We start from the raw sequence: 16,655 nt of genomic DNA, 5'->3' as shown, positions 1-16,655 counted from the left end.
AACCATATATTCTGCTTCTCCTTATTTACATCTGACCCAAGAGAGTGTGATGAAAAACAAAAGATGAACTATGTCAGCATGTCTGTCAGAGTTACACGATAATGTCCACCCTCACCTTAACATTACTCTCAAAAAAATACCTGAGCAATGAGAATAGACCAAGAAGAATGGCATACTTATGGAGTGCTATGGGACTAATTAGTCTGAACTATGCAAATTATAATAGGAAGTATGTAAAGTTCATCCATCCTCAAGGAGCTTTTCTGCTGCTCAGTGATTCTGAAGTGAGAGGAATTATCCAAGAACCTTGTGAACCAGGAAACCCTGGGGGTCTTGCCAGCCAAGGAAAGAATTTCTCTAATGGCTCATTAAATTTTTCTGTTTGATTACCCTAACAGTTTATAATTTTACTAAAGTTACAGAATGACATTTTGCCGTCATTATCATGAATTGTAAGTCCCACTGGTTTCAATAGAACAGTACTTCCACTATAGATTTTCAGGCCAGAAAAATGCCATTTTTTAATGTTCATAGATTCATAGAATGGTTTGTTTGGAAGAGACCTTAGCGATCAAATATATTGTTAGCATATCAAATATATAATTAGCATATATCAACAATATTCCTGACTAACTCCATGGCAGAGCAGTTTTTTTCAATATATTAATTTACAGCAGTTGATTGGTGAGATTAATGGTTTCTTGTACTTTGTGAGTCTTATAGCTACATAAGGATGTGCACAGCAACAACAGTGTGCAGAAAATGTATCTTCTCAGACTTCATTTATGAAGCAACATGTGCATGTATCTTGTTGATAAATTAAGTATCCTTTGACCTCAAGAAATCCTCACACTACCTCTGCAGACAGACATATCCACAGAAGTTAGATCTAAAGGGATATCTAAAAGAAGAACGAAGAAGCAGACCTTATAGAGAAAGCCAGGTGGCATCACAGAACCTGCATCTTCTTCTGGAACAGGCTGATCTTTAGGCGGTACAGATTGGATTTCTTCAGTAGGTTTCTGATCACTTCCAACTTGGGAAATTTCACCAGGAGAAGTGTCAGTGTCCTGAGTGCCCATCTCTGCTGTGGCATCTTTGGACTCATTCATGATGACTTCATGTTCTTCTCCCTCCCCTTCGTTGTTTGATGCCGGCTCTATTACTACTGAAGGGATGTTGCTGACCTTTTCCTGGGGAAAAACAAACAAACAAATGACTCACCCCCCCTGCAAAGAAATGCAAGACTATTTAGTACTTTATTTCAAGCAGGAAAACACTATTGTTGGTATATTCCATGTGGCACATACTGGGATGGGAATTTCTTTTTTCTCCACAGTGGATTCTTAAGACAGAAAACAGTATTTGTGCAAGAACATAAAGGAGTAATCCCTTCCCCGTTTTCACTGTTCCCCTTAGTTCTCTTAAGTCTACTTTCTATGACCAAAAATTATTGCAATAAATAATAAAAGTGCTCTGCGGGTAGGGTTTCATTTTCAGTGTGCATGGAAATTAACAGACCTTTCTCCTCCACTGTGCTCTTAATTTTGGGCAGGTTTGGGTAAAGGCACTAGTTCCAGTAGTCACTGTCCTGTATTTCTCTGGAAATTCAAGTCAGCAGGATAATAGTGATACAAAGGTGATGAAAGGAGGAAACATGACCTATTTCTTTGACTGATTGAGGGGATTTCTCCTGATTTGCAGCCGTGTAACTGGGAGCAGAGAAAGCAAAGAGGCTAAGTAGGTAGCATCTCACCAGTAATGAAACCTAGTACAAAAAGCATTTAATAAGTGTTATTGGAGCATCCAACCTGAAAAAAACATGTTCACTGATCCCCTGCCAGACCATCTTATTCTGGAGTACAGAAGAAATACAACATGCAATGACAAAAGGTGGCAGCTGGTGCCCAGTTGTAGGGTCTGCTCTAGTAGATGTTCACCAGCTCCTCAGAAACTGCAGAACAAAAGGTGGCAGGCCAGATCTGCCTGATGGCTTGACCACCACGACTTACATAAAACAAAGTAATGCTATTAATATGACATGGTGCCAGGACACAAGAAAAATCCAATCCTTTTTCTGTCTATTTCTCATGAAAGCCCTGTTATGTTATGTGATAAATCTCATCTCCACAGAGGGCCACAGAGAGACAACAGCAGGAGGGGGAGCTCAAACAATACACTGTCCATACTTGCTCCTGTGCCCCACACAGGAGCCATCAACCCATCAAGTCCCATCTCCACAAGCCCAGGGAAACACAGGGGCACAAAGGCAGGTACAACCCAAATTAAGGACTCAGAAGAAGGCATACCCTGTGTGGGCCCCTTCCAGGGCTATCCCAGGAGAACATCAGCCTTGCCACTGGTCAGACTTGGAGGCACAGACATTCAGGAGCCTTGCCTCCCTAAGGCTGCTGAATCTGTCCCAGTTCCCCTAACACTCTCTTCCATGCACTGACATGAGTTACCTGAGACACGTTAGACTCCTTTTCTTCTCCCTGAGGTTTGTCACCTTCAGCAATATCCTCCCGCTCAGTGGGAGCAGTGCCATCACCAGCTCCTGCTGCCATGGCCACACTGTTTTCTGATGCCGCAGCCCCCTCACCAACAGGTACCACCTAAAAACAACAGGAGGGAGGGACTTTTCAGGATATGAGTTACAATGTTTGCTGGAGAGACCATGGACCAGTCTCTGCTCTGTGTCCTCCCTGGGTGATGCTGACCTATGGTCTTCACTGGTGTTCCTCCTGATTTATGGAGGAGATCAGTGCTGGGGGCAAGCTTGTGCAGAGAAGCCAAGTAACAGGCAGGAGAAAGAAATTTATGAAACCTCACTAGGCAACACTTAAAAGAGTCCCCAGGTGGACTAGTTACTAGTGGAGTAACTGTTTGCCAAGGCTGTAGTATTTTTTCCTTCTCTTGTCATCGAGCTGTATTGTGGAAGAAATTTACCACTGGTTTCTGCTGAGGAGGAGGAGCTTGCAAGCTGTCCAAGGGGTCCACAGGACCCTGCTAATGGAAATGTGTTCTTGGTAAGAGGCTCCAAGCCTTCTCCAGCTAGTCAGCTACCTCTGGATCTGGGTTGGCTTCAAAAATCTTGTAATCTTAATTACACACTCCTTTCTAACAGAGAGACTAATAAATCAGGCTATGTCAGGAAAAGTAAATATATTCTGCAGCTGGATAAAGATCAGGAAAAATGTAACTGCAAAGATCTATCGTTATGTCAGTATAAAAAGATACATAAAAGCCCATTCAGTCTGGATATGACTGAACCATTTCTGATCAATCCACGTTGAAAAGATAACGCATGATTTCTTCCAGTTCTTGAAAGATGAATGGAAAAATACCTGCCTATTACTAGATCAATGTTGAATCCTTCATCCAGCAGAAATTGTTACTATAATTTATGTATCACCCTAACATTTGTATTGCTATATACTGCTTACAGTAGCATATTGGGTATATACTTACAATGGATTAGTCTTAAGGTTCAAAGGGTGGGAAGTAAATGAAAAACTTGTTCTTTTAATCTAATTAATTTCTAGATGGAATTTTTAACTTACAGCAGATAGTTTCAGGAAAAACACTCAAGGAAAACTGTTTTAGAGGTACCAGTGTCAAGCCACAGTTAGCTCGATCTCTTTGATCTCCAGTTAACAGTCTGATGCTCTTTGTTTCCTCAGTTTGATCTCTCCCCCATGGATGATGCTAACTCTGCTATCTGAACTCAGCAACTGTTCATGGGCACTCTTTAGGCATTGTTTTTTAGCAACATTTAATATTCAGCACTACTCCTATTCACCGTTATTAACTGATGGGATAAAGAAATTCTCCTAGAGTCCTTGAAGGCAGAAAATACTATATGGATTTGTAGAAATTACTGGGGAACATTAATTTAAATTGAAAATGCTGCTGATGAAGGATGCTCTATTGTAAAAAGAAGTAACATCAAAAGACACGGGCAGATGTTGACATCTTCTCCTATAACGCATGCAAGTCTGACACTTACAGTATTAACAATTTTAGTGGCTTTGACTCAAGAAGAGATACAAATAAATGATGAGTGTAAAAATCCTGGAAGAGGCTAGTAGGAAAGACTGGGAATAGAGTGTACATCAGATTGATTTTATACTATGCATCTCTAACAGCGTGCTGCAAAAATTGATCTTGCTATCTGTTGTGATTAGGATCAACCATTTCTTTTCTATTGATTGGATTTGTATAGCCCATTTTATTTCATGAAGGAGGAGAATACTAATTTACATGAATCAGCTTGCAAATGTCCCATAGTAATGCTCTCACAGCGTGTAGCCATGAGTCACTAAATGCATACCACAGCTTACAATTGCATAATCATTTGTTCTTGTGTCTTAGAGTGCAAAACCAATGCAAGCTAGAAGACTAAACACATCTTTTACGAAAAGGCATGTGAGGTAGCACAGGATGAACCTTACATTCAGCCTCAAATATATTTGATTAGTACAGAAGAGAAAAGAAAAAAAAAAAGAAGGAAGCTGAATTCATTTCCAGCTATGCTGAACCACATACTTGCAGATACAAGTATATTACCTTACTTCGTACTGAAAATCAGTCCTACAAATGCCTTTTATATAGGTCATAAATAAAATTAGACATTCTAAGATTATTCCAAGTCAGCTACCTCTAGCAGTATTATTGAAATTTGGACAGTTGTCCCATTATACCAACCACAGAGGGGACAAAGAACAGATTATCCAGGATAACGAGGGCTATGATAGAACCACTTGACTATTTAATTGCACAGATGTGAATTCTTCTTTAGACAGGATGCAGTCAATTCACACTGTTGTACTCCCATTAACATTGCTCAGTACAATGCCACAGATTCAGCAGCAGCAAGAACAAGCCTAGGGTGAGGAGAAGGGGGGGTACCAAACCTGCCACTGGGGTCTGCCAGAGGAGGTCCCTGAGCTATGCTGGTCTTCCAGAGCTGAAGTTCCTGCCCCAAGGCTGCATTTAGAACAGGAACAGGTAATTTTTATGACAGTTGGTTATAATCACAGCTAAGTTAGCTAATGTCAAGAGGAACCAATCATCACGCTTTAGGGAATGCATCAATTACAAAGTCTTGGAAGATTCTGGGGTAGTACTGCAGAATTTGTAGGCAACTTAGAGTACCAAAGGGACCACCCTCCACTGGCAGTCAGATATCAGCTTAGCAAATAGCTTGATCTCTTATGCCAGCTCTTATGCATACAGTAATACAGTTTTAAACAGCTATTTTAAACAGAACACAGGGTCAAATTCACTCTCAGATAAGAGACCTCAACTTTATAAGAACAAGTAGTATTAGAATAAAGGAAAAAGATTTCAAAGACTTAGCCTTGCTGCTCACAGAACAGTGAGGCATTTCTTGCATGTTTCTTCTTGGACCAGACTTCTTGGGAGTGACGAGCCAATGCTAGAAGAGCAACACAGCACTCTATTGCACTGTGTCAACACAAAGTTGGGCTTGATCTACCGCCCTGGACTTTCTTGCTATGCAATTCCACTGTTTTCCACATGGATGTGACAGTGCTGCTGAGGAGCATGGCACCACTGAGTCCTAAATTCACTTCCCAGTGACACTGGCATACTCTAGAGCCACAGATACCTCCTCTACTCTAGAAGAGTTAGTGCTATTTTACAGCAGGATAACAAACCTAAGCTTGGACAGCTGAATTTACTATGTTCTAAAACCAGTGAACAGAGACTAGTTCATGATCTTTTCGTATACACCGTGGCACCAAAACAAATAACAACAAAAATAGGAGGCTGCCAGCACCTTGAGATACAAATCCTGAATGATTAGTAACTAGGAGTTACAATCTTTTTCCCAGTCCTTACTTCTATCCCTGTGTTTAATACGCAACCATTCCTCCTGTGTACATCTGAACACATCATAGTTTCATTTTAGTATACGAAGATTCAGGGTAAGTACTTTTATCACTCCTGAAGAAATATAAGCAAAATGCAATCATTCAAGTCCACACATGCACAGCTTAAAGTATGTCACTGAGCTTTTCATTTGCTTTGTAATTTGATTTTAACTGTATCTAATGATGCCAGATTGCGCTTTAGCAAACCAACTCATAACATGATTATTTTCAAGTATCTGTTTTAGCTTAGGGCATATTGTGGTAGGAAAAAGAAATGATATTCAAAGGGTTTTTTACTTTTTATAAAGAAGTTTTCAGGAAGGCGAGGTAAAAAAATTTACAGAAACTGCAAAAGCTACTAGGAATCTATGCAGTGTACTTCCAAATGTCAAGAGAAACAGTTCCCTCTGCCATGGAACTGCTTTGTTTGCTGCCCTGAAATATTCATCACTCTATACTGCTGCAACAGGCAGTTTCTCAGGCAAATCCTGCATTGAATGAGAAGTGATCTGTTAGAACATATGCCATGGATATAGATATATCTGTGCAGTGCTAGACTAGATACCACAGCTAGGTCGCAGTTGTATTGTATTGGTCTGCCTATTGATGACATGCAAATGACAAATCAATTTTTTTGACATTATTCTCTTGAAGACATTAAAGCACAACCACACTCTTGAGGCTATTCATATGTACCTCATTTTCTTTCTCAGCAACTCCTGTAGTCTCCTTATTCCCCGCCTCGACACTCTCCTGCATGAAGAGGAAATATGGTCATCACTATGGTCATGCTGAGGCAATGGCTGCAGAGGAATTGGTATTAATCAAGCTAATGGAAGCATGCTAGGTATGGGATGCAATGAAATGATCTAAATGGGGTAGTATATAGCAAGCAGGAAGATTCTTTCTGCCACATATAATCTGAAATAGAAGTAGTTACATGCTAAACAAATAAAACCTTTAAGTATGTCATCATCATCACACTCCAAGAGCTAAGGACAATTTTATTTTTTTTTATTACAGGTATTTTCATAATAGCACCAGCTTTGAAAAATTGTTTATTAAAAAACCTTGCAGTTTCCATCAAGCTCAAATTTTTCCCTATGACTCAATCTGTTTCCATTATGACCTGCTGCTGCTATTGCAACTCACCAGAGCTTCAAGGTAGACTTTGTAAAACACTTACTTCTATCGATGGTGCACTACAACTCAGGCAAAGGAGCTGTTCAAAACAGGTAGGTCACAAAGTTCAGAATTTTTTTTGCCCAATCACCTTTCTTTAGGTCCTTATTCAGCTGGTACCTGACATTAAAAAAATTAGACATCTAGTGGTTTTCCAAAACTGACACCCATTGAGGTGTTCAAAAGATTGAATGCACCGAATGGTAACAAACAGTACTTGTTACTGCACAGATGCCATCCAGCACTAGGTCCTTTTCTATAGAAGGTCAACAGACAAAATCACTAAAATTAAGGCTTTGTTTGGAAAAGCTGGAAGTGTTTTTTTTGCTGTTCAGGTTTGACTCTCTGCAGACACAGGCTATTTCTAAAGATGCACTGCTAAGCAAAAACAAGTCAAAGATATGTTACGGAAACCCACTTTGCTAATAAATTTTGAGGCTGCTTTGCAAACATAGCTAGGTCAGATTTTTCTAAAGAGCTGTAAGGGTGAAAAGAAGTTATGCAAACATATGTGGGGGGCATGGTAGACTGGACCACCTGCTTTAGCAATCAGAAATTCGGAGACCTCAAGTACTCAGGCTCTAGTCACCTGCCTTCACACATCTACAACTGTCACTCCAAAATTTCTTAAAGTTTCAGCTGAAATGGTTGCATGTCTCTTTTTTAATAAAAGAATGCTGAGTTCTATGTAAACTTCATATCACTCATTTTTTTTCTACTCTAATCTTCTAGTATTACTTGCGGTCACCTCATAAGCCCCAAACATGCCCAGATGCCAGGGAAAGGCAGCTGCTGACAATGGTGTTGCCATAGAAACCTCTTACAGCCTTATCACCATTAAAATTGCACTGTTATATAACTTTCTTTTAAAATTATTAATTCCAACCGTTTTGAAGATGCCAAGCCTCTGCCATGGGGTCTTCAATTTTATAGTAAGTTTGAGGAGACTGTAGAGGGTCTTAAATAGAACAAAACAAATATCAACAAAAGCAATATAAATATTTCATACTCTATAGTGATGTATGCATGCACACAACCATCCAGAGAAACTTTTTTCTTTTGTACAGCAGAAAGGTACTGTTGCCTGTAAAGGCTTTATATCCAACTGCAAGTCAGTAGAGAGATGCTTTCCCTACTTGTACCATTAAAAAGTGCTGAATTTCTGCCATCAGCTGTATTTACAATTTACCTTCAGAAATTATCATAATCTTACACTTTAAAGTCAGGAATTTTGACACTTTCTTAAAAATTCCCTGGCAATATTCTCTAGTAAGAATCCCATCACCCCAGCTTTGGGTATCTTTGCAGAAGAATCTAATATATACATATACATATTTTTAAATGAGAAGTGGTTTCCAGGCTAACTGAAAGCACAGTTTTGGTTGGAAAGGTGAAAGTAAGGAGAGCTTCTCTTCCTTCCCAAAGCTTGCGCTTTCCCGAAGTTAATGTCACTAGTCAAATTAGTAGCATTTTGCTTTTCTGATTAGCTGGAAATTGGGATTCTGTGGATAGTGAAGTTTGAGAAGAGAGGCATGGTAGCATAAACTGTATAATTTTTAGAGCATGAAAGCCTACTAAAATGGATGACTAAATAACATGTTAGTAAACTAACACCTTGGTTCCAGAGAGAAAAATCTTCTGCTGACTTCAACAGAATGACACTATGCTACATCAGTTCTCTCCTGTATACAAGAGCTGTATACAGCTCTCCTGTATACAATATTTTTAATAGCCTTATGCTGCAATTGTGCACCTGCACTTAGTTTCACCCCCAGAATCTGGACACAGTTGACTGCTCTTCTGTATCTAACCATTGTACTGCACTCTGAAACAATACATGCTCCACTATTTGGGCACTGTGAATTGTACCTACAGTGGGATTCAACCGTAATTAGATACTCTTGAAGTTGCAGGTTGTTTTCCTGGCCTCTGCTGTACTTGCTCGGTGTCTGCAAAGAGCTTATCAGAAGGTATGCTTATACACAGCTTTGACAGTATTTAGCTGTGTGTCTGATTGCTTTAATGGGAGAACTTCAGAGTCCAGGCAGGCATCAGACCCAAAGTACTGAGAGGCCCTTTCCAAACTAATGGAAGTAATGGAAGTAGAAAAGTTGATCTCTAAACAGTGCTCTGAACTGCAAGCACTATGTCTCACATGTAGTTGAAGAAGAAAGGGAAATAACATTTCATAAGCTTTCACTTTATTATGATGTCCTCACGTCATCTTCGCTTGAATGTGAAAAACTGATGTGTTGAGAGGGGTAGTATTATTTGAAAAAGCAATAAATCAGTGGTTAATGCATTATATCCTTTAGACTATCCTTCGGATGTTACAGTTGCCTTTGGGGATGCTATGGGAAAAAGGAAACAACTGTTTCTGTGTGTAGAATTCCGTGCACGAACGTTTTACCATGGTCAACTTTTTTCTGTCGGCACACATGGTCATCCTGTGCCTTTAATTACCAAACATTTTATCCCCTCCCCAAGAAAGATCAAGTGCTGACAGAGACTAATAAAAACTTTATTTGTTCTATGGCATTTGAGACCTAAAGAATCAAGACAAAAATATACAATGAGAACACAGGCAGCAGTTCTGACAAGCTCTTCTAATGGCATTTTGGCAATCTTGATCAGGCAGACTATGAAACAGCACGTAATTGAATTCAAAATACCCTGAGAGGCAAGTGGTGCTCTATCCCCTGGACCATTTTCTCCATAACTTAAATGAACATCCTACCAGAAAATTTACTGTGAAGTTCCTACAATGAAGAATATATGTCATAAATTTCCTGGATTAACAGGATGTGACAGGAAACTTACCATAGAAAAGTGAAACTGAGTAGCGGCTGTCACTCCAAACTGGAAGTAACTAAACTTGATAAAAGATTCCCCACGAGGCAGCATCTATCAGTATTTTACAACTTCCCTTTTAAAGTAAATTGTCATTCATAAAGCAAACAAACACAGAACATTGAGAAATTATGTTTTAATCTTTTGCAACTCAGTGTACTTTTCCTTAGCTTTGATCATATTTGTCATTAATCCTAATCTTCAAAACTCTTCTTTGCAAGTCCTGGAAAGCCCTTCCTGAAATAACTACCTTTCAGAGCCAAATGCAGAATGACTCAATTTTAGGCATCTTTAAAATCGGCACTTCTAGCTTATTTTCCCAAATTAGAAAGGACAACTTTTAATAAGCAACAAAAAACCAAGAACAAACCTAATCTAAATTCTTTAACTTCTATTTAATGCCTATGTTATTTCTTCTGGGTTGCTCTTAAATTGCCTGTGTCTTGCACTGTGTTTCTCTCTGCCTCTTTCACAACAGCTCTGCAGTCCTGCGACTCAGCCAGAGCAGCTGATGACAGATCATAGACCCAGAACTCCTCAGCAGCAAAATGGATCACCTGAAAAGGTCATGTCAACCAATGAGCAAATGCATGGTGCTGCAGTCACAGTCTGTTTAATTAGTGCTTAAGATGTGCAACAGGCTTCAGAGCATTGCTTTGTCTTTACTGTAAGACAAAAAGGAGCTGGTTTCCTCTTAGAAAAATGGGGAACTTCTTCTACATTTTTTTTTCCTCCTTAAATCCTTAGAGATAATCAAAATAAAACCACCTTTTCACCTTCATTAATATCTGTTCTTCCACGTTATTCCCTGACATTCACTCACAGGAAGAGAAGAAATCATCAGTGACTGATTTCCTATCCCTTCCCTCTCCACCTTCCCTCCCTCTTTATTCCAAACTATCAAATTTACATGGGGCACTCTGCACAACAGTTTGACAAAAACAATGTGCTTCACATAGAAAATTTCATTCTTTGCCTTACTATGGAGTTAACAAGTTATTATTGTGATTTATATCAAGTAAAAAGGAAACGCACAGGAGGGGAGAGCCTGGTCTCCATAGACCACTAAGTTATGTTACTAGAAGGGGATGATCCTGAAGTAATTTGCTCCAGTGTGTACCATGGAATCAAGCAAAAGTGAATTAAAAATATGAAACAAATACTCAAAGTTCATGCAAATGTAATCAGAATTAAACCCTAAACATAGTTTTAGGGAACACACTGGGACTGCTTTCCTCCATACGCGCATTGTTGCTAGGAGTCCACAGAGAAAGGGTAGGGTTGGACAGAGACAGGTATTATCTGCTCTTTTCCCCAAAGTCCTGCAGAACAGCCCACGTAGCACTGCCCACCTTTCCTCACACAATAAATTATTTTTCCTCCATTAGAAAGATAGGACCAAGGGAAGAATGAATTAGGCAGGTGTTACAGCTGAAGTTTTACCTTTCTCTTTGTATCATTTGTGCTGGATACCATTTTTTAACCCTGTGATACAGATAGTTGAAACCACTCAGGCAAACTCATCAATTCATCTTTAAGAAAGTCTTCAATAAACTACTTCTGCACTTGCAACCAATGCTAGTACCTAATTCCTTCTGCTGAAGACATTTTCCATAATATCACATGTGGCTTTTGCGCAGGTCTAACACTGCCAGCAGACAACCAGCCTGTCCTTAGCAGGTAGAGCTAGTGGGCTTAATGCTATCCTCCTAAGTCAACAACACTACCCAACCTGGAGTCATCAATAAATGTCACCATCAGCCTCGTGGTGTTGAAGCCATTGCCATTAATAAAAATGAGTTCCAGAGATGCTCCGAGAAATGCTACAGTAGCTTCATATCTGATAAGTGGATATCTATCCATGCTCTCTGCTGCCACATCTGTATGTGCATCTATAGCTACTTCCACTTTCTTCAGCTAACTTGCATCTACATTAGCTTAATATTGTTTTCCATGCGGCAATGTATCAAGGGCTTACTGAAAACCACCTAATTTTACAGTGAATTGGGTATCATCATCCCTGCTTCGCAGCTGAAGACACGTACGGACTTTCTCAAGGCCAAGTGCAGCTGAGCAAGCTTAAACCTTGTTCTTCTGAGAACACTTACAGCACCAAACTGTGCTCAGCAGTCAAAAAAGCACAGCTATACATCTTCCACCAGCTTCTGTAGCAGAAGAACTCACAAAACCCAACCTCTTTTTTTCATCCAGTAATCTGCATATTCTACCAGCAGCAAGCACTCATTAGAGCCTTTGAACATGTTATTGTCTTGAGGAAAGTATGAAAGCTGTCAGACTACAAAAACAGATGCATTTTTCCTCCAGGGTTTCTTAGCCTGTGGGTATATCCACCACCAAGACCTTCTGACAACAGTATGTAGAAGAGGAACCTCAGACAAAAAGGATATTCACTGAGATACCTGTATAAAAAGGGATGCTAGTTAGCAGTAAAACCCCATGCCTACTGCCTCAGACCACCTCTTAATTTGTAGTGATATTGTGTGCTCTGCTTTGTTCTTCATGCAGACCTGTAATTTCTTCTCCTCTCATCATTTCCTGAATGCTGGCATGTAAAAAATCTCCAAACTGGTATTTGGAGTTCCCTCTTTGATTCACAACTGGCTTCTAAAACCATGAGTCTTGTAGACATTTATATTACAGTCACTTTTTTCTCTGGAATTTTCATGCTCTAGTAAGGACCATACAAGACATACATTGGCTTAGAGCTTGAAACGAAATGAGAAAACTGTTAATAAGGTAGTTTAAAAATGGCATCAGTTCTTTTCCCTTCTGAAGTTCATCTGGAATCAAACCACCTGTGAAACTACAATCACTCAGCTGAACTTCAGTCTAAAATGTGAAACATAAGAGGAATGACATTTTAGGGCTGAAAGGAGGATGAGTGCTGGAGAGGCATGCTGTGACACAGTCAGGCACTGGGGAAACCAGCCAAGGAGGGTGACAATGGAAAGGATGGCTAAAATGCAGCAGGCACATTCACCGTGATGAAAGGTGTCTCAGATGAGGGCCGAGAGGTGGCATCAGGAGAGATTACTCACCACAGCCTGCTCTGCTGGTTCGGCAAGCTCACCAGGGACAGCCTCCTTTTCCATAACAGCAGCAGGGGCAGGGGTTTCCTCGACCTTAAGTTCCCCAGGTGGCGCTTCTTCAGCCTCGGCCTTTTGTTATTGATTTTTAAGCAGACAGTGGAAAAATTGTTGAGGAGTACATGATAGTGGGAATGGAGGAGGGGAAAGGGAACTGTGCCTGGCACAGTACTGCTTCAGGCTCAATCTTACCGAGCTTTGCCCCTGGCAAAGGACAACATCTAAAGGACATTTTCATCCTCCATGTTCTATATGTAAAATGTGCCAGTTTTACATCCCTCCCTCACAAGTAAAGAAAGCATAGCTTTCTGAGCTAAAGTAATAGGTCATGGAAGGGGGAGAAGGCACCCAGAGTTTGCTCCAAAATGCTCCAGAAACACAGCAAGGCCAGAAGTTGAAACTGGCACCCATATGTACCAACTCTGGTTTTCAAATATGAGTTTTCAAAATTATCTTCTACTCCCTAGTTCCATCTGCTCTTGGAAAATACAGTCCCTCCTCCAGTGAAGGTAAGAAGCAATTAGCAGACACTCAAACAGTTTTTATATGCACAAGGGCAAACACTAACTGACTAAATTCTAGCACTTTGAAAATCATCCCTGGTCTTTTATTAAAATGTATTTTCTCTTGAACTCTCAATCGCCTCTCAATCTCAACCCACTATTGGGATTTCCACCCTTTTAAATTCTGGCCTCAGCTTGTTTTTGAGCAAGAGGATCTATCAAATATCACCAGCCCTGAAACAAGTTCAGTTTTGTGGCAAAATAGCTCACAGCAGAAGTGCAATGTCCAATGGAAACATCACCTTGCGAAACATCACATGCACATACACAGGGAAAGCTCCAAGTAGTGCTCAGCATATTCCATTTATAAAGATGACTGACTCAACCAGATAAAATAACCCCAATAGATTAATTTGCCATGAACAAATTGCTCAGCATAATATGGAGCTCAAAAGCAATTGCTTCGCAGTTGATAACAGGCAGCTGGCTAGAATGTGATGTGTCCTGTGAGACATGAAGGGATAGCTTTCATGAAATTCTTTAAAATACTAAAATCTCCTCCTGGTATTTTTCAGGAAAAAACCCATAACATATCAATTCTTTACTCACATATACCTTAAGCAGACTAATTTTTAATGAGGTACAGAGAAGTTCGCCTATGCAAGACCTTCAGGATTTGGTGTAGCATAAAGAAGCATTCACTATATTGTGTCAAGCTGTGCAAAAATCCCTCTGTGCAGTGTATAATTACAGCTCTAGAAAATTTCACAAAGAAGAAATAGGACTGAAATAAGAAACACAAAGTAGATTTATCCCAAGTAAGGTGACTAATGAGTTTCGTGAGATTTAATGCTGGAAGATTCTTTCAGGCTTAAAATCACAGGTAATGTTATAAAGCAGATTGCATTGATGTACTTCAAGTCATTTGTTGACAAGCAGACTTCAGACGAGGTACCACATTTCAGCTACAAGTAAAAATACTCTCACCGTATTTAGTAACCATCATGAACACAAACACCACCAGAGGCATTATACAAAAGCCACATTAAATAATATTGAACATCACTCTGCTGCTATTAAGTAACTATAGCACTCACCTAGCAATGCTGCTATTCACATCCTTACTTCAGGCTAACCAAAGATTGTAAGAGGAGCTAAGAAACTGCCCAGGTGTGATGACTTTCAAAAAGATTGTCCAGTCCTTAGAAGTAGATCATTCCTACTATTAATATGTGGTGAGTGGGTAAAACTACAGCAATATTGTAGATATTTAAACAGTCATCACATAGTATCACCTGCTTGCTCTACACTGGACCATAGTATTTATTCTAGTAATTTCTTAAACGCAATAAATGAACAAACGGTTTAATTACATCTTTTTAGAGTAAATATATCTTAGAATATTCTGGTTTTCTTTTCTTTTGCTCTGTGCTATCCTTGTAAAAGATTGGTTCAGTGAGTATGGATTTACAAACTACAATCATATCACCCACCAGCTCTTCCAGGTAGAAGAGTTGTATAAGCTTTTGTGATTTAAAGGATGGAAAGCACACAAAAACCAGAAAATCTCTTTGCCCAAAGGAAGAATAAAAAATGCCTTTTCTTACAAGGCATTTAAAAAGTAACCAAAAGCCACCACTTACCAAAGGCTCTGTCACATTCTCACTTGATTGCACTGTAAATACAGACATATCCTAGATATGGAAATGAAAAACAAATGCAAAAAGTATTTGAGACAGGATATTTGCAGATGTCTATCAAAGTACATTTACACAGAATAAGATGACAAATACAACCTAACTAATAATTATTTTTAATACTTAGATTATCTAAGTACTATTAATATTAAAGACATTCTCTTTTCAAATATATTCAATTATATTCAATCCTTCTAAACCAAGAAGTTTTTCACCTCACTAGAGGAAGTGAAAAACCCTTCATTAAATACATGTGATTTGCAAGGACTTTGTTTCAGGTACAATGCAATTCCCAGTTGTGAAACTTTTTGCAGACAACACATGGCTGTGCTTGGAGATTACACTAGCTCTAAGCTACTTTCTTATGTTCCTGGGCTTTTATTTGAATAATAACTAGAGTAATTACAGATACAAAATTTTACCTGCATTAAGGAAGTAGAAATATGGAGGTGTTTTCCAACACCTCGCTCATTCAGAACCAATTAATTTGCAAAATATTGTTGGGCCAAATTATTTTCCTACTGCAGTGGGGGCAGCAGATATTTATTTCCTCCAGACCAACATTTTGCCTTAATTACTAGAGGTTGTGCTTTGTGGTTTTCCCCTTCCTTCCAGATCCTTTACTAAACTAAATGTCCTGGAGCAGACTGTTAAGCACTGGAAGACTCATATCTGTCCTTGTATAAGCTGAGTCTTTTTGGGTGCTTTTAAAATATGGTGTACAGCGTGTGCTGTGGATGAGCCAGTCTCTAAAAGGATGCTGGAAAACACTGAGGTCCCAGGTTATCCACCTGAAATTTGGGATCTTGACACAGCCCTGAAATTTGAAAGCATAAACATGGTGTCTTCATGTGCTGTATCTCAGTGATGGGTAACAGTCTCACTATCAGCACAGCAGCAAACAAATACTTTACATTTAACTTTGAGAGTAAAATATATCCTAACTGAAAGTAAAGATGGAGGAAAAAAACCCCTCATTATATATATACCTACAGAATCACTGAAACTATGTGAAACTGGGGAAACTGTTCTTTACAGGATTTGGGGATTGTGAGAAAAATTCAAAAAAGAGTGCAATAATAACACTAAATCAGTCCTTTTAGGAGGAAAAAAATCCATCCCAGAAAGGTAGTCAGATTTTTTGCTATTAAATTCAGTGAGGTCAAGAGTCCTAAGAGTATTAGAATCATTCTAGTAACATCTAAGTAGAATTTCCGAGAACAGACAAGGTCTGGATTTGAGACAGTATGACACTGCTATGCAGCTTGTCTGTAGAACAGACTTCCTGAAATTGTATAGCCAGTTCTAATCCCCTCCTAATAGCACAGAAAAAAAATTATCTTAACACCTTTTTATTTCTTACCTGTGCAAATCCATTAAATGCTGTGGTGGATGCCTAAGTAGAAGCGAAGATCGGAA

At 39.3% G+C, this 16,655-nt stretch overlaps 1 protein-coding gene across 1 annotated transcript in view; it reads right to left on the bottom strand.

Annotated features, from left to right (window-relative positions):
* Positions 1-16,655, bottom strand: part of LOC127476169 (amphiphysin) — a 117,479-nt gene that overhangs the window by 5,153 nt on the left and 95,671 nt on the right. Inside the window, exons 15-20 of the mRNA XM_051798734.1 lie at positions 16,600-16,632; positions 15,183-15,233; positions 12,989-13,108; positions 6,594-6,650; positions 2,466-2,615; positions 927-1,193 (exon numbers count right to left, since the gene is read on the bottom strand). Of these exons, the coding sequence (XP_051654694.1) occupies positions 927-1,193; positions 2,466-2,615; positions 6,594-6,650; positions 12,989-13,108; positions 15,183-15,233; positions 16,600-16,632 (678 nt within the window). The remainder of the gene's footprint in view (positions 1-926; positions 1,194-2,465; positions 2,616-6,593; positions 6,651-12,988; positions 13,109-15,182; positions 15,234-16,599; positions 16,633-16,655) is intronic.

Source organism: Manacus candei, unplaced genomic scaffold (assembly GCF_025592945.1).
Source record: "Manacus candei isolate 608988 ecotype Guabito, Panama unplaced genomic scaffold, ASM2559294v1 h1tg000049l, whole genome shotgun sequence".
NCBI classification, from domain to species: Eukaryota; Metazoa; Chordata; class Aves; order Passeriformes; family Pipridae; genus Manacus; species Manacus candei.
This window is presented reverse-complemented; position numbering and strand designations above follow the sequence as displayed.